Source organism: Myripristis murdjan, chromosome 7 (assembly GCF_902150065.1).
Source record: "Myripristis murdjan chromosome 7, fMyrMur1.1, whole genome shotgun sequence".
Taxonomy (NCBI): Eukaryota; Metazoa; Chordata; class Actinopteri; order Holocentriformes; family Holocentridae; genus Myripristis; species Myripristis murdjan.
In genome coordinates this window covers 20,347,561-20,366,791 of record NC_043986.1, presented here as the reverse complement: position 1 = coordinate 20,366,791, position 19,231 = coordinate 20,347,561, and the positions used below count along the sequence as shown (strand labels likewise).

Genomic DNA, 19,231 nt, shown 5'->3' with positions numbered 1-19,231 from the left:
AATGGTGGAGGATAGATCACTTGTCTTATTGAAATATTGATTTTTGGGTAGCATTTGTTTCCAAAATGGACACACAGTATGTTAATATTAGACAGAATGAAACTGTGGTAAATAGCTGGATAGCGCCACATTATACATTACCACATTAAACTGACCATAACTTGGAAAATTTCGTACTTACATACCTACATGCAAGAGAAAAGAGACAGAGATAGCCTCCCTCCCCTCCACAACACACACATGCACACGTGCACACTCACATACACAAACACACACATACATGCACAGGCATGCACACACACATACACAAATCTAATAGAATCACATCTGGAAGAAGCTATCACAGTATCTGACGTATCTATTTCAATTTTGACTCTGCTGTAATCCTTAAAGGTAAAACAAAGTTCACTAATTAGCTAATGTCAGTCATTTTAAATGATTAGCACGTCAAAGGAAGATGATTATGTTTCGTTTACCGACACTCTGCATATTATTGTTGAGACAGCAGCTCAGTCAAATTTAGGAGACTGCGGAAAGAGTTGGGAGGGTGAGAGGAACGGCGAAGCTGTTTAACATTCCAAACAGGTAGGGAAGAGGCTCCAGGAGAGTAGTGGAGCAGCTACTGGCGCACACACACACACACACACACACACACACACACACACACACACACACAAGTGTGAAACACAAGGGTGCAAATGCAGGGAGGAAGGAGGCATCTTACACACAGAAAATGCTGTTACACTAACATATTGTGTGTGTATATGTGCACGTGTGTGTGTGTGTGTGTGTGTGTGTGTGTGTGTGTGAGAGAGAGAGAGAGAGAGAGAGAGAGAGAGAGAAAGGGAGAAAGAGAAATAGGAAGTGTGTGTCGGTAGCAATGGACCAGGTGAATAAATATAGTTGCATCCAGGTATAATTTACTGTTTTTTTTTTTTTTTTTTTTCAAATACCCATCCCACATTGCCAATGTCTGCCGTCAACAGCTCATCTTCCCACTTTGGACAAAGAAGCTGAAGATAATGTTGGTTTGCTCACTGACTTGTGGGAAGGTGAGGCAGGAAGACAGATTGCTGGGAAGCTGCAATCTTTATGTGCTGGGTCCAGGATGGGATTAGTGATAAACACGCTGAGATAGGTAAATAAAAGGTGACCCAGACCAGCAGTGTTCAAACTTTTTCATACTCAGGACCACCGTATGGAGCCATTTTTCACTAGAGACCCTGATAGGAAAAGATATTTTGGTTTGTATTAGGTATTAAATTGTTTGAGATACTCATACTTCATCATACTTAAACTCTGACAAATAGATTCAAAGTGGTGCAGATTAAAACATAATGTTACAATAATCACTCATGCATTCTTTTGTGTATCGTAACAATTACTTGTGAATTAAATTACTGTGAAATTAAACTGTTCCTCATTTTGCTGAGGACACCGTGGAAGGCCTTCGAGGACCCCCGAGGGTCCCCCAGCCCTCACTTTGAAAACTACTGACCTGCAGGAAGACTGCATAAACACCCCCTCTTAGCCATTTAGTCTCATGTTACACATAAACAGTCTTGTTCTTCTTAAAACCAGTGGAAAAAATCTGCCACTGGGATGAGATAAGCGCTTTTGTTTCCAATGTGCATCAGCTTGTTAAAATAAAACACAATGAAATAAAATAATAAAATCAGCATGCCATTTTCTTGATACTAGTGTACTAGTGGGCTGATCTGCCTTATTGTGCCATATTTCTACCCTCCACCACCACCCCATTCCCATCTCAGTGACAGCCAATTTTTTTTTTTTTTCAATTTATTTCAAGAAACAACAAATTTTTAAGACTAACTATGAGAATAAATGCCTGGTTAATATGGAGATTTTTTTGTGCACTGAGTGGACAGGTTCACTACCACTCAGGTGTATCAAACAATCTTCAAAAGTGAGGAAGAGCATGCCAAGGCAGGAACTGAACAAAACAGGGAATCGGAGACAGAACAGAGACGCAGATAAAAGAGAAAATAATGCTGGCAACATGAAAAGGCAGCAACAATTAGACTCAAGTGGAGCTGTGGAAAACAATGAGTTTGTCACACACTTATACATCCACATTGGTCCCAAGGTAACTGTCCTCTGCTGACTCCTGTGCTGTTTGTGAAACCTACCTCAGCATCACCCAATGCAAAATCAATACAACATGATAGGAGAGATAAAACAAAAAATGGGGGTAGTTGTAGAGTCATTGGCTTGAAAGCCTCGGGGGAGGATGAAGTTGCTGTCTTGAAAAAACAAAAAAACAAAAAAACAAAAAAACAAAAAAACAAAACCCAAAGAGGTGTAGGAAGAGGTGAGAGGGGGAAGATGGAGCCGGGGAGATTTTGTTCCTAGTCACTGTGGAGGTGCCAAGCTGAGTATTACACAGACTAGACTGTATAAACACACGTGACCTGACGAGTGCTGTCAGCTGTCCCAGCCCCCCACCCCCACCCCACCCCAACACGTGTGTGTGTGTGTGTGTGCGTGCACATGCATGTACATATGTAGGTGTGCAAAGATTCCTGCGCCAGATGCACAGCTTGTTGGGGCCCAGCTGCCTGCATTTCACACAAATGCGTGCGTGCACACACACACACACTCACACACACACACACACACACACACACACACACACACAGAATTCCTCAGAGTCTGGGACAAATGCATAAATCATATTCCTTCTACATTTCTGTTGATTTCTGTGTTTTGCAATGTGAATGTTTGAGGCAAAATTGATTCCAGACAGCTCCATCGTCATGGTGAGGCTGCGGTCTTTATGTGCCCGCCTCCCTCTTGCTGCCACATCGCTTACACACACTGACATTTTTGGGAAAGTCTGGCATATACATTATTTATATGTACGTTATTGTCAGGGTCAAGCCATTTGACCTTTTGTTTGAGGGACAAGATAACTAACGTTTTTTTTTATTATTGTTTTTTTAATCTGTTTTGCTGTTTTGTATTTTGTCAGTTGGCTTTAAAACTGCTGTTGGACAACTTAATTACATAAAAAAAATTATCTATCTATCTATCTATCTATCTATCTATCTATCTATCTATCTATCTATCTATCTATCTATCTATCTATCTATCTATCTATTTCTAAGCCTTGAGAAACATTAAACTTCTGTGTGAAACAATGTTAAAAATAAAAAAAGGCAAGCATGCAATGACACCTTATTATCATAAGTGATATTAATATTTTTCCAATGGTATTTTGCCTTTTGCCAGAGCACCGCTGAAAATATGTCTTGCCTTGTTCAATAAAGGTATAAACACATTAAATAAAACACCCTCCCACTTACCGAGAGATATGCACAAATGCGTACACACACACACACACACACACACACACACACACACAGAAACGTGCAGACACTAAATAATACATTTACATTGGAGGTCCAATTAGAGGGTAAAGTTGGCAGTGAAGGAGGCAGACAAAAGCAGTTAACGAGGAGTGATGCTGGGTTGAAATATTCCGACCCACCTCTATTTCTCCTTCTCTTTTTTTAATCTGTCTGTCTATATCTTTCTTTTGTTGTTTTTTTTTCTCTCCCCGCCAGTCATGTAATCTCTTATACGTATCTTAGTCTTGTTCCTTATAGCTTCTTTATTTCTAAACAGCTCTTCTCCTCCTCCCTCATTGCATCCTCCGTTCTGGTTTCTGCCCTAATTTGCATTTTCTGGCTCTGATGGACACTGACAGGGCTCCACTCACCTCTTTACACCACACACACACACATACACACACACACATGCATACTCTCTCCTCCATCATCATGAGGGCTCTGCTGAGTTCTACTGTAAGCCACTCCTTTACTCCTCTGTCTCTTTGTCTCTTCCCTCTCACCATCTTTTCTTTACTCCTGTCTGCTTTCCATTCCCATGCCTCTGATCCCTCCAGATGTTTCCACCCCTTCTACACTCTGTCCTTCATCGGTCTACACCTGCTCTATCGCTCACCTCACACACTCCCCTCATGTCTGCCCCGCTCACAAATAGCCTTGAGGTCATGAGCGTCTTTTCAGATCTCCATTGGGCTTTATGGATCACTGCGAGTAAACCTGGCTGGGAGAGCAGCTGCTGCCCAATTTGCTCACTCGAGACGATCAATGAAAATAACACTGAGGGATGACAATACTTCCAAGAGATTACACACAGACACACACACACAAATGAGCACCGACGCACAAAGACACACACACATGCCCCAGTCCTGCTAATTGTTGGCTATTAGTCTGCAAGTCTGGGATTACATGTCTTATTAAATACAGAATTTCAAATGAGCTTCGTTAAATAAGAAAGTACTCCCCTTTTAATGAAGCTAATTTATATGGAAATTACACATAATACTGACGATTCAGTGGGAGATTTATCCTCATTGGATGAAGGGGAGGAATTAAAGAAGAAAAAAGAGCGGGAGAGTGATTTTTTTCCCCATGCCTCAGAGGGTCCTTAGTCTTGGATTATGTTTTCCCAGGGAAGTTTGCTTTTTGAAACACACACACTCACTGGGGTTCAGGTCATGTATGTTTGGGTGAGGCATATTGCCATCACTATGTGTATGTGTGTGTGTGTGTGTGTGTGTGTGTGCGTGATGGAGAGAGTGTGTGTGAACTCCTGTCCTTGTGCTGACCCTGCAGAGCTCCAGCCTGCCTCTGTGGTTCCCACTGATCCATCATGCTGTCTGATTGCCCACAGAAAACCCATTACTCCAAAACAACAGGCCACATTAGCAGTGAGCTGCAGGTGTCTCTTGTCTATGTGGAGCTCATTCCTCACCCATCCATGGATGCAGATGTCATGTTTACACAGCCCTTACCAGTCCAATTGCACAACAGCACGGCTGGGCTGCATGTGTCTCCTATCCGAGTCAGTTTCTCACTTCCAGGGAAAACCAAGGATCCAACTCCAGGCCGAGGCTTGATTCAGAGTTTGTTGCTTCACCGTTCTCTAAACCCTGTTTTATGAATGCTGAACGGCTTACTGTGTGATAAGACAATGTTTCTGTCTTTCTCGCTCTGACTGGTGATTTATTAATGCAGGTCTGTATGCAGCTATGCCCCTGCAGACTGCTTCTCTCCCTGAGGCGAAAAGCTCATCATTGCCCCCTGGTGGTAATTAGTCAAGAACCAGGACTTGGCCAACACTTGATGTATCTCCTCATGTCTCTTTTGCTCCCTAACACCATCCTTAGTGGGTTAAGTGCACATGCAAAAAGCCTGTAACTGGGTATGTCACCCAGTAAAAAAAGTGTAGTAAGACAGCTGGTAGGATCTAATGAATTTTGTGCAGGAGGCTAAAATAAATAATAAACAAAACACCAAAATATTTTTTTATGAGTGTTTTGTGTGTTTGTACTGCTTTAGCAAGATTGACTGTCCTTTTTACTTCTCTTCAGAGACGGATAACTGTTTCACAATATACTCCGTACTTGCAAATTGCAATATTTTTGTGTAGCTCTCTATGGAGAAAATTCAGCTTCTCAACATGCAGGCAGCATGTAAAAAGATACATTATGACTTCAATAAGTTTGTATAATGAACAAAAGCTTTATTCAAAAATGAAATAAAAAAGTGACAAAGAAAAATAAAGGAACAGAACTCACAAGAATTTGCATAAATAGATACCATCAGAGCATTTCAGAGACAACATCTTTGAAAAGGAATATAGCACAACATCTATAAACAAGCAGCAAAATGAAAACAAATCAAAGACGACGCAGAATGAAATATCAGGACGCGATAAGAACATTTGTGTGCCTGCTGTGCAGGACTCCTGTGGCTGTTCTCATGATCAAATGAAATGATTGTTGCCACCTAGAGGTTGTTGATACACCTAATTCATCTTTTTTTATTTTTACTCTGTTATAAAATTACACAAAATGCACACTTTTTTTTTTTAATTGAACGAGTCCAATTGATAACTGGAAGAGGATCAATGCAGAAACAACCCAAGGTGGGAAATGTTACAGTGCTCTGACATTATGCATATCATACAAAAAGTGCATTCCTGTGGGATTATACAGTCTACTGTATCTCACAGCGAGTCAAGAAGGGGGGCGTGAACCGCACTGTGGCTCATGTTTCACAGCCTGATCGTCCGCTGACCGCTGTGTGACACCTGATGGGTGAGGAAAGCTTACAGGGGGGGTTTGATCCGGCTTTCCTTGGCTAGAAAATGCAGTTTGTAGTTGCTGCGTTGGAGCTTTCACCTGTAAGCACAAGTCGGGCGAGCAGGCAACCGCAGCCCGCAGGAGCCTGGAACAAATGAAATACTATACACAATATCTGCTCATCTGATCGTCGGGTTTGACAGATGTGTAGATGACTAGTGTTATACTGGTGTACTTTACTATCATGTAATATGTAACTGTGACACCTGCGACAAAGTGTTAACTGAGCATTGTCATACAATTGAGTTCACTTTGCTCTAGTAAGGCCATGAAGTTAAATAAATCATGAGGCTAAGTCATTTTTTTTTTACACTCATACAATAATGTGTACCCACACTAACAGTTCAGCAAGCTTCATTCTTATATAAAAAAAAAAAAACAACTCATATCAATATGGATGCAAAACAAATATTCACACGTGTATTGAACAACAATGAATTCCAATAGTTTCCCCCCCTATAAAAATAGGTTAAAAATCTGACACATATTTTAGTACAGTGTAGGGTTAAGTCATAGATTTCTTTTCTCTTTTACATCTGAAACAGTTTAGTAACAGGCTGGTACATAAATCCTCTGCTCCTCCTTCCCTCCTATGACACTGCCATACACAGACAAGGGGCTTTAAAAGACAACCACACTCCCAATAAGGAGCACTAACGGGAGCGAAAAAATGAACGGCATCTTCATCTACTCCCGGCTCTAAGATGAACAAGAACAGACGTTAAGTCCAAACTCCCAACTGTCTGCAACACAGGTAGTACAGTGTTTTCCAATATAGGGCTTTGCATGCACAGTGCTTTAGCAGTAGAGCAGGACTCGGCCTATGAGAGGAAACGGAGCCGACAGCACGGTATGCGTTTTCCATAGCAATGTCAGGATCACTGGAAAGGTGCAGCAGGAAGGCCGAAACATGCCACGTTTGGCAAACAGAAACCACAGAGTCTCTCTCACACAGGATAAAGGGGGTGTAAGGGGCAGAGACACTGAACACATAAGCATTTAGTAACCTATAGAACATATTCCGATTCACAAACTCAGTGTTTCACACACACGGATGCATGTTGGGAACTGAGACCCACCCAAAAACAAACGGAAACAAACGACAGGATGTGACTGTGAGGTACAAGAGACATGGCTGGAGTCGATAAACAGATTGTCACATTTCATGCTCTGCACACAGGCAACAGTGTTGTACGCAACAAGCAATCATCATCATCATCATCGTCATCGTCGTCATCATCATCATCAAGGCCGAGTTAATTCCACAAACATGAACAGTAGGCAAAATAATACAGACTACACACGCTTGTGCACAGCCATACACACACACACACACACTCTCGCTCACGAACGCATCTCCCATTTCAGCATGGGATGTAACTTGTGGTGTGAGTGGCGAGTAGCTTGTCCCCTGATACCCAGGAATAAAAAGGCAGAACAGAGAAGGCAAACAGAACGCAAAAGAAGCAGAACGAGTGACGTGGACTGCTGACGTTATAAGGACACTTGAAGGAGGATTGTATTGTTTGGATCAACTGAAAGCAGGTGCTATGTACCTCTGTCCTGTCTTTGCTGGTTATAGCTTTTCAAAACATAGAAAATAATAGATATCTGTAGTATATGACAAAAATAAATAACTCAAACCTCTTGCAGCAGTTGTAAAAAAAGGCCACTGAACACTTGTGTGTGTGTGTGAGAGAGATAGAGAGAGAGAGATAAAGAGACAAAAATTCAGTAGCACAGGTAGAAACTAGCCATAAAGCCTTTAGCTTAAACCATCATGCATTGACATTTTCATACACAAGACTGAAGTGCAGCCTCATTCAGACAATTTCTTGCTCAAATTCCCCGTCATGCCATTATAAAGATTCAACTGTAGGCATACAGTACAGCATCACAGGGTACAGTACAGCCTCCGTTTGGAAACCTGGGTGAGATGGCTCCCTGTATCAGGGTGAAGCTGATTGCCAGGCTAGTGATAAACATGAACTAATATAGAAAGTGCCTCAATCCTGTAAAATACTGGATTTCATAGGCAGAGGCAGGTCAAATAATGATAATTAATGATCAAGGGGTTAAGCTCAGTGGGATTCAGTTACCTGGTGAAGCTACACCAAATATCTAAATAGCACAAGTATTCTTCTAGAGCTATTAAGTTACTATCAATTAATTAGCTATTAATTAATCTTTTCACAAAGTTTTCCTGACAACAGCAGAATACCAAAGTGCTGTCTTGCAGAGCAAGAAAGGCTATATTTTTGGACACGAGCCAGTGGCCAGTTCAGCATGGCCGGTACAGTTAATCTGTACACTTTACATTAAAGTTGCCCTGACGTCAAAATTCTGTAATCGCTATAGTTACAATGTTACACTTGCATCTTAAGGTACTGTGATGTAGACTGAGTCAATGTCATATTACAGAGGAGCAACTCAGCTGAAAGTACCCGACGAGTGATCATTATTTTACACAAAAGGACACTTTGAAGAACTGAATCTATCCTGTTAAAGCATCAAAACCAACCCGGCCCTGCCAACGTCCTATGTGCAGAGAACCCAAATGAATAATAAACATTTCTAACAGACAGTAACACAGAAGTTTTGAAACAGGAGTTTCAATCCCAAAGGGAAAGTTATGTAAGGTTTCTTAGTGCGCTTAAATGGTTGTTTTGGGGAGCGGCAGATAGAATTTGAAGTTTTGAAAAGACAGAATGTCACACTGACAGAACTCCCTCACTCTGTTTTCCCCACTTCCTCCATCTCTATGAAGCTTTGGCTTTTCTTGCCCGTGGTGACGTTTTATCCTCCGACTTCACAACGCCATTGGCAGCACCTCCTGACAAGACAAGTGAATACAAACAGTCGTGATGAAAAAAACAGAGGAGCCCATGCAGATTTTTAGATCTGCATGCTCAAAAACAGCTTCCAGCAATATTACAGAAACATCTGACGGCTAGGTGCAAGAAAGTAGGAGACAAACAGTGTAAAAATTAGCAAGTGTAACAAGCAGATAGCAAGTGTGAAACCTGAAAACCGAAAGACATGAAAAGATGGCACTGTGGCTGAGAAGATGAGCAAGCAGAGGCTGTAGACCTGGCTGACTCACCCCTCGCAGGCTCCCTCTTGTGAGGCTTGCTCTTTGGGCTGACCGTCCTCTTCTTGGAGGCCTGGTTCTGGCTGTGCTCCCTCCACTTTTTCAACTGGAAGTTAATGAATTTCCACATCATCCAAGCCTGCGTCAGGCAGATAGCTGCCAGGCAAGTCATCCTAAGGGGTGGGAAGGGTGCATTTTACAAAACTGTACTGGAAAATGTATAGGGATTTCAATTTTATGAATAGGACAAAATGCTTTTATCCACAGAGACATCTTATAGATATACTCCAAGACTTAAACAGACTGACACAATTTGTTCAATACCATTTTTACCTCTGTATGTCGACTTAAAGTCTTTATGCTAAGCTCACTTGAAATGCTACCCACAGGATCTGAGCCAGTGGACGTTCAGAGAACATCTTGTCTCAGTCTGGGTAAGTTGGAAAACAGTATTTTGCTGAAAACATTGGAGTATTCTTTTAATGATTAAATCGTCAGATATATTAGAAACTACGAGAAGACAAGAGGGCTGACCCCTATAAACTGGTGTCTGGACTTGCCTGATGGTGAGCACGTTGAAGTTGCCTTCTGCCAGTGAAAAACCTTGGTTTTCCGTACGGGGCAGCCCAAATCCAAAAGTCAGAACGGAGAGTGTGAGGGTGAGGAGACGGGCAATGACAAAAAGTAGCGCCCAAAGAGTAAAACTGGAAAGGAGGAAAGACGCAGTAATGGTTACCATGACAATGGCCACTCCATTAGCGTAATCAGACTGGGAAGATAAACCATCCACAGGATTGTAAGCGCCTATGAAAACTATATCGCCTGACGTATGCATAGATGGATGAAAACACATTTTGCTGGCACGTACCCTTTCTGCTTATTCTCGTCGCTGAAGTAGAAGAGGCGTGAAGCGTGGAACAGGAGCTCCACCAGGTAGTGAGGGACCAGCAGCACCAGGCCCAGTCGGTGGAGGCTGCACAAACACAGCAGACAGACAGGGGAACAGCACAGAATTAGCCGAGGACAACGCGGGACACGAGAAAATAAAATGTCAAATGCATTGATTAAACAGAGCAAGAGATGTCACTGAAAGCCATCAAAAATCAAATGCCAGATTTACAGACATCCCTCAAAGACGATGTCCAACAACAAAAACATCTTCTCTATTCTGTCCTCTGAAGATACAGGCAGGCTGGAGCATCATTTGACTCACTTTAAGACATAGGCACCGGTGATGTGGACAACATAAAGGCAAATGTAATAGAGCTGGCGGGGAATGTCCTCCTTCAAAACACAGAAGTGGAAGAGAGCTTGTGTTAGTTACAAACAGCAGATGTCCTCCACCTGTAGCATCAATTACCACATCTAAAGTTTGCTGGAAAGGCAGTTTTGAGCACGTATTACTTCAGATGTGAAATGACAGTAGGTATTCATTGAAGTAATCATAATTATAATACAACAGAATGCTGTTAATGTGCAACGACATTCTGCAAACATTAAAAATGACCAAAACTCATGATTAATTACTTTCAGACAGCCATCGCAGCTTTGACACAGAGCTACATTTTCTCTGAGAATTAAGCTGTGATGTCCACTTGGCTCTAATTTACTCTGAGAGAATATATGTACATGAGGATGGAAATTACTACAAGTCAAACACATTATCCAGCAAGGCACAGTGGAGCTGCTACTACCAAGTAACTAATGAACTATTAATACTTTTTACAAAAGAAAACATGGCCTCAGTCAGTCTTCCCTATCTTGAAGCACTGTAATAGAGACATAAGAATTTGAGGTATTCCTTGGATAAGTGCTGTATTTCAGCCACTGTGTGCTCTACTACTGGATGTTATCTTAAGGTAACATGTTTCTTTTCACATTATGAAAGGGAAAACCAAAGGCAAATCCCTCACCACTTCATCTGATGAGACTGCATATGACTTGATGAGGCTGTAAAAACCCTGAGTAAAGTTAACAGTTTCTCTTTCACTGGAGCCGTGGTGCCATTTCACACCTGAATTAAAAGGGCTTGCAGAGCCAGTAATTGAAACATATGCTGACGTCCTAAGCAACAGCATCCTAAGCAAAAGCTGAAAGACTAAAAATTAACGAGTACATCATCTTTAAACGATCCTTACCTTTCGTACTTTTTGAAAGTACAGCTCAGGAAGTGCATGGAGCCAATAGGCAATTTGGCAAATGTAGAAGAACTTGACCTGAAAACTAGCCAGAGGACAGGTTACACAAGAGATGAGGCTGGGTGTAATTTCACTACATGGACAGAAGTTAAATCCTATCAATATACAATAGATTCTGTTGGATATATATGAATCGTCCTAAATCTTCTGTAAAACACTCTGGCATGCACATTAAATAACAGATCACAACAGCGAAAGTAACTTCTGCACAGCAGTTGCACCAGACCTACAGCAACACGGCCAAAACTTGAAATCCAAGACATCATCACTTTGGCTTAATATTGCTTCTCATTCATCCCTTGTATTAAACTCAGATTAAATCCTTTATAAGATAAAGCTCAACAGACGGAATGCAAATCATACTACATGTGCATTATTGCAAAAACAGTGAAAATAATGCATTTTCCACACTAGCAACTGTGCTGAGACAACACAATACTCATATCAATATCAAAATCTATCTATCTATCTATCTATCTATCTAGATATATCTATATCTATCTATCTATATATATAGATAGATAGATATAGATATAGATATAGATATTAGGGTTGGGAATCTCTGGCATGAGGCCGATTCGATACATATCTAGATACACGGGTTACGATTCGATTCAGAAACGATATATTTTTAATAGAGAACGATTCGGTACGATCTGATACAGTTTAAGAACGATACGATTCGATACGATTCGATACGGTTTAAGAATGATACGATTCGATATGGTTTAAGAACGATACGATTCGATACAACCCTAAAAACAATACAATAGTTAACATTTGTTGATGTAGACTGGGCATCACCAAATGATGGACCGCGGTCCGGGCACGGAACCAGTGGCGGTTCTGTCCAGACCCGTGACAACAAGAGAGCACTTTTTACTTCAGATCTTTTGTTGCACAGAGGAAATATGCTTCTCAAACACTCGCTATTTAGTGTTAGTGTATGATTATGAGTTGTAGAACATAATAAATTATCTTGAAGGAGTAGATGTTTACCAGTAAGTTTGATTCCAATAATTTAACAATATGTTAAATAATTTAACAGTATGTTAAATTATTATTTGTTTTAAAAATGTAAATTACATATCAAACAGACCTAACAATTCAACAATGAATGACCAGGAGCATTCCTGTGATAACATAGATTGAATATGAAAAATAAGCCAAAGTGATACCTCTTCTCTGAATAGACAAGCTAAGCCAGTGTGCTGCTGTTAGCCAGTGAAAATACGGCAGAGTGGCACTTCTTCGCTTTGTGACACAATCTATGTCAGTGCGCTCCTGTAGCCTGGAAAGTTTCTCTGCCTTTTGGACTCGTACATACTCGTGCAGTTGTAAATTTTTTTCTTGGTGGTGCAGGTGCAGGTGAAACGACTGGAGGGGTTGTGCCACCCAGATTTGACCTCACAGGGCGCCAACCAGCTCCGCGCTGCGCCCTTCTCGGCGCGGACCGGTGCGCCCTCGCGTCCCGCGATCACATACACAATGAACGGCTGCGGTGGCCGAGGTCTGCGCCGAGCACGCGCTATGTGAAAGCCCCTTAACGTTACGGAGCATGCGGGAGAGTCCTTTCGTGAGCTCTCGCGTTGTTTAGAGATGAAAACTGTAAAGCCTCAGGCAACCGATTCATAGTCTCGCGATATCCGATCCACAGCTCTACAATCGATTCATCTAAGGATTCATGGCGGATTTCGTATCGATTGAGGGGTCTGCTACCGATACAGCCGTATCTCTCGCCCGTAAAATCGGTTATCTGGTCGTATTGGTGTATCGTACCCAACCCTAAACACACACACACACACACACACACACACACACACACACATATATATATATATACAGTACAGGCCAAAAGTTTGGACACACCTTCTCATTCAATGTGTTTTCTTTATTTTCATGACTATTTACATTGTAGATTCTCACTGAAGGCATCAAAACTATGAATGAACACATGTGGAGTTATGCACTTAACAAAAAAAGGTGAAATAACTGAAAACATGGTTTATATTCTAGTTTCTTCAAAATAGCCACCCTTTGCTCCAATTACTGCTTTGCACACTCTTGGCATTCTCTCGATGAGCTTCAAGAGGTAGTCACCTGAAATGGTTTTCACTTCACAGGTGTGCCTTATCAGGGTTAATTAGTGGAATTTCTTGCTTTATCAATGGGGTTGGGACCATCAGTTGTGTTGTGCAGAAGCCAGGTTACTACACAGCCGACAGCCCTATTGGACAACTGTTAAAATTCATATTATGGCAAGAACCAATCAGCTAACTAAAGAAAAACGAGTGGCCATCATTACTTTAAGAAATGAAGGTCAGTCAGTCCGGGAAATTGCAAAAACTTTAAATGTGTCCCCAAGTGGAGTCGCAAAAACCATCAAGCGCTACAACGAAACTGGCACACATGAGGACCGACCCAGGAAAGGAAGACCAAGAGTCACCTCTGCCTTTGAGGACAAGTTCATCCGAGTCACCAGCCTCAGAAATCGCAAGTTAACAGCAGCTCAGATCAGAGACCAGATAAATGCCACACAGAGTTGTAGCAGCAGACCCATCTCTAGAACAACTGTTAAGAGGAGACTGCGCCAATCAGGCCTTCATGGTCAAATAGCTGCTAAGAAACCACTGCTAAGGAGAGGCAACAAGCAGAAGAGATTTGTTTGGGCCAAGAAACACAAGGAATGGACATTAGACCAGTGGAAATCTGTGCTTTGATCTGATGAGTCCAAATTTGAGATCTTTGGTTCCAACCGCCGTGTCTTTGTGTGATGCAGAAAAGGTGAACAGATGGATTCCACATGCCTGGTTCCCACTGTGAAGCATGGAGGAGGAGGTGTGATGGTGTGGGGGTGTTTTGCTGGTGACACTGTTGGGGATTTATTCAAAATTGAAGGCACACTGAACCAGCATGGCTACCACAGCATCCTGCAGCGACATGCCATCCCATCCGGTTTGCGTTTAGTTGGACCATCATTTATTTTTCAACAGGACAATGACCCCAAACAGACCTCCAGGCTGTGTAAGGGCTATTTGACCAAGAAGGAGAGTGATGGAGTGCTGCGGCAGATGACCTGGCCTCCACAGTCACCGGACCTGAACCCAATCCAGATGGTTTGGGGTGAGCTGGACCGCAGAGTGAAGGCAAAGGGGCCAACAAGTGCTAAACACCTCTGGGAACTCCTTCAAGACTGTTGGAAAACCATTTCAGGTGACTACCTCTTGAAGCTCATCGAGAGAATGCCAAGAGTGTGCAAAGCAGTAATCAGAGCAAAGGGTGGCTATTTTGAAGAAACTAGAATATAAAACATGTTTTCAGTTATTTCACCTTTTTTTGTTAAGTACATAACTCCACATGTGTTCATTCATAGTTTTGATTCCTTCAGTTAGAATCTACAATGTAAATAGTCATGAAAATAAAGAAAACGCATTGAATGAGAAGGTGTGTCCAAACTTTTGGCCTGTACTGTATATGTCCTTTATTTAACCAGGAAAAGTCTCATTAAGATTAAAATCTCTTCCAAGGGTGACCTGGCCAAGAACTTGAATGTACTTGAATCTCCCAAGCATGAACACTGTAATGAAGAGTATTCTGCTCTGATTTTCTTAAATATTAAACCTAGAAATGATCTTTTTTTTTTACTGAACAAAGTGGAATAGGGTGAGCCCATGATGTAAAAGAATGCATAAACTTTTACTTACACCATGTGGGTGTGTGGGTAACCCTCCCATAAGAAAGTAGGATTTGTTGCAAATTCCTCCTAAAAAAAAAAAAAAAAAAAAAAAAAAAAAAAAAAGAGACCGAGTGTTAGATGGAGCTGAAAGCAGGCTGGCACAGCATGCTCTCCAGTCTGCGCCTGCTTGGCCGTCTTACCGCCGTCAGGATGCTGCAGCCCCAGATGAAGGAGAATAAGTAGAAGGCGGCAAGCTGCCCCGACTCGTTGAACTTGCTGTGTTTGGTTTTCGACAGGTGCAACCTCCGATTCATTTTCTGAAATTAAACAGAAGATTATGCTCTGTGAATATGTTGTTATGTCACACCACATCAAGCCTGGTGACATCTATTATCTCTTGCAGAAATGTGGCACATAAAGGGTGTCATTGAGGCTGTATGTCCATATTTAGCACACTTTCCAGATGCAATCCCCTCCTCACACTTATCACTATGTCTGACAGTGTGTCAGTTTAACAGTATTCAGTGAAGTGCCTCTGTTGTGAGTGCAAGTCATATTTTTTATAAAAGTTTAAAATTTTTTTTCTCAACAGCTGATTTTATCTTATTTTGAAACAAAGGTTTTAATGGATAGATTTTAACTATTTATGATTGTAACCCGGAACCCGGAACCCGGAAACCAAGCAACGACATTTCGTTGCCAAAATCTCACTGCTGTTTTTTTGTGCAATGACAATAAAAGAAGTCTAAGTCTAAGTTATGAGTAAAAGGATAGGAATAATACTACCTGTTGCTGTGTTAGTGCCCTCACAGCTCAAAATTCAATTTCAACAAGTGTAAACAGCTGTGCAGGTTTATCTCTTTATTCCACTTTCACAACCAAGGGTGCAGTCTTGCTTTCAATTTGACCTCAAGTAAGAAAAACAACCCTGCCCAGCCAGAATGTAGCATCACCAAAACTTTTTTTTTTTTTTTTTTACTTTTTTTTGTCCGTTAGTGAAATTCTATCCTCTGACAGCATCACAGTTAAAAGATTTGGTAAGAAATTCAAGTAACCTCTCATTTACCTCCAGTGTGCACACGGGTGGAAGGATTGCCTCCAATTATTTACAAATAGCTCTCCAAAAAAATAGAAAAATAAAAATAAAAAAAAGGACAAACAGAGCTCACCAACACTGCAATGGAGTGTCATAAAAGATTTGACCCTATTAAAATAATAATAAAAAACTACACAAAACAGGGTGTAGATGGTGCACATGTTGCATCAGCTATTACAGTATCCCTGAAATCTTTGTTGAAAATCTACACTCGCAATGTAGGAGCTGAGAAGATTGAGATGGAGAGACTGTTTAGTGCCGTCTGTTTCTTTCACTCATATACACGCACGCCCACACCACAGTAACATAATTACGCTCTGGCAGGCTATATTCAAACTGCCAACATTCATTTTCACATCATCTCCCTACACACATTCCAGCAACAGCAACCACAGGAGTGTACACAGCCCTGGTGAAAAATGTAAATAATAAAAAATAAATAAATAAAGTCATCAGAACCAAATTAACAAGCCACAGTGCTGAAAACTGGAAACAATGTGAGCCACTGTGATGGCCGCTGAGCGTGGATATCTATACACTCACGTCGAGAATGTATTCCTGTATCAAGGCGTGGAGTATGACGGCGATGAGCAGGTAGAAAAACACGGTGGCCACATCTTTGGGGCCGTACTGGTAAAGGTTCACTGGCTCGGTCTTCTCATCTGCAAAAAAAAGAAAACCAAAAAAGGCCTCAGCAGTGGATCGAGAAGGCAAAACAAGCCCACTAAAGTACTTAGGATTTGTTCAGTACACAAATCCGGGACAATAGTTCCTTTTTAAAACGCTCAGATGTTTTACAGGAGCTGCGAACTTCGGCTCACCGAGAACTTGTGTTACGTTGTACTGGACGGTGATGAACATGATGGCAAACTTTGCTGTCACCTGTAACGAAAGGAACAAAGGAGCTCAACGGAGCGATTGTTGCCCAGGGGAGACAGCGTCATTGGGTTACACTGGGAAATTTCATACACAGAAAGCCAAGCCTGGGTGTTAACAAACAAGCACTGAATTACTGGCACATCGAAGCTTGATGGAAATTCTCTGGCCCTGACTGTACAGCCCTCTTAGGAAACCTAGCTTTATGCCACAGGTAACACCTATTCTCTGAATGTACATAAGTATACAAAAAAGGCCACCCTGAGAGCTGCTGCCATGCCTCGGCTTAAACTTGCAGTATCAAATCTGTGGGAAAATGTGCCGCTATGCCCTGCACATACAGTAAATGAGGAGTGTGGTGTGACAGAGGCATGCCCTGAACTCACTGGTTCCCACAGCTGGGGCCTGCAGCACTCCAGGGGCACTTGGAGGGCTTTCATGGGGTGCTCGGTACACTGAGTGATACTGTAATTTCCTCCCATTATCACAATCAGGGCATGTAAACAGATGACATTTTGCAGGATACGCTTCACTATCCCCCCACTGTTGTTTTCATGCCATCTGCAGTACAGGCATTTATAATTCATGTCTGACAAAATGATCAAGCAAAAACTGCTCCTTAGGGATGAATCTTATCAGATGGGGACATAGTGGATTTGCAGACTGGACTATATATGCTTGCCAGATTTGGGTGGGGACTGGGGAGTAAGGAGGATAGCTATCTTGTTTCATCCAGACGTGCTTAGCTACTAGTCCCCTTAGCATGCACTGTCGTGGCTCGGTCGAGGCAGAAAGCTGAAAGCAAATGGCAAACATGCAGACATACAAGGTATACCATCTACTTTGGCAATAGGCAGGTGCATGGGTGGATTTGCAATTGAGGCAATGCACCGGCTGGCTGGCTGGCAACATGAGTGTTTGAGCTGTGCTAGTGGGCCTCCTCACCATCTTCTTTGGCAATCAGTGAGACACACGAGAAGGGAAAGAGACGCTATAGCACCCTGCCCCTGGAGTGCTGCTGTCATGTCAGCTACTTATCTGCAGCTAGCATCATTTAGCTAACCGTGGCTCCTGCTCTTTTTTCGCAAGCAACACAGTACCTCGAACATCAGGCCGAGGAGAATGATCATGGCCAAACACGAAACCATATCGGCGTGATTCTGGATGACAAACTCGTGGCTCAGCACCGGTGGGCTCTTGTTCTTCTTGCGGAAACCCATGTTTGACCGACCCGACGCGGCTCTCCCTCCTCCCTGCTCCGGGCTGCCGTCAGCGTCACCGAGTCTAGCTGGGTTAGCTCCCCGCCGCAGCGCTGCCCTGCGCGGCTCCGCTGCTGATGTTGCTCTCCTTGGCCGTCCGCTCCACTGCAGTCAGTAAACAAAGTGAACCGCTGCTCATGTGTTTAGAAACAGGCATGAAGACGCATCGCACTAAACATCACAACAACACCCACTTTTTCCTGCCAGCCTGCCTGCTAAAGTCAGATGACGTGCCCTCCCACTCCAAAACCCCATTCATGAACCGCCCATTGTCATTGACGTAGAAGGAGAACCCTGGGCCCGTGCTGCCTTCACGTGGTCCCGGTAAGGCTCCGTTTCCAAAATTGGAAATCGTGAGTGTGACTTGTCGCTCGCTCAGTCAAATGATAATGATCGCATTAATGAGAAAACGAGCCCTAAGAAACGAAATTATCCTCTGGTGGACGTTGTTTAATTTTTTTTTTTTTTAAACTAAAGTGAGTTTCAAATGACTAATTAAAGATAAGCAACTTTACGTAGATCATGTAATGGATGTTTTATTTATGGATAAATATTATTATTATTATTATTATTATTATTGTTGTTGTTGTTGTTGTTGTTGTTGTTGTTGTTGTTGTTGTTGTTATTTTTTAGGATGCCACAGAATAATATGTGATAATTAAGTAAATCACTACACCCATCCATTGTGCTCAAACAAATGTAGGTTCCAGCACAAATGCACACTTCCTAAACACACTTCTAGACATAATGCTGTCATGCTCAGATTAACTCTCAAGCCGTCCAGTTATGTCTATCTATCTATCTATCTATCTATCTATCTATCTATCTATCTATCT

At 42.1% G+C, this 19,231-nt stretch overlaps 1 protein-coding gene across 2 annotated transcripts; it reads right to left on the bottom strand.

The window, feature by feature from the left end:
• Positions 1–282: 282 nt before the first annotated feature.
• On the bottom strand, positions 283–18,631 carry LOC115362693 (translocating chain-associated membrane protein 1-like 1). Of its 2 annotated transcripts, XR_003928506.1 has the most exons (12): positions 18,237–18,631; positions 17,082–17,142; positions 16,804–16,922; positions 15,365–15,481; positions 15,193–15,251; positions 11,429–11,513; positions 10,504–10,574; positions 10,159–10,263; positions 9,851–9,994; positions 9,303–9,463; positions 7,524–9,032; positions 283–312 (listed from the first exon to the last, which is right to left on the bottom strand). XR_003928506.1 is itself a non-coding variant. In XM_030056731.1 (11 exons), the coding sequence occupies exons 1-11, from the start codon at positions 18,354–18,356 to the stop codon at positions 8,959–8,961; spliced, it is 1,116 nt and encodes a 371-aa protein (XP_029912591.1). In that variant the 5' UTR covers positions 18,357–18,631; the 3' UTR covers positions 5,553–8,958. The 2 variants fall into 2 exon arrangements, 1 of the variants encoding a protein (XP_029912591.1); XM_030056731.1 differs by lacking the exon at positions 283–312 and having other exon boundaries at positions 5,553–9,032.
• Between the last annotated feature and the right edge of the window lie 600 nt (positions 18,632–19,231).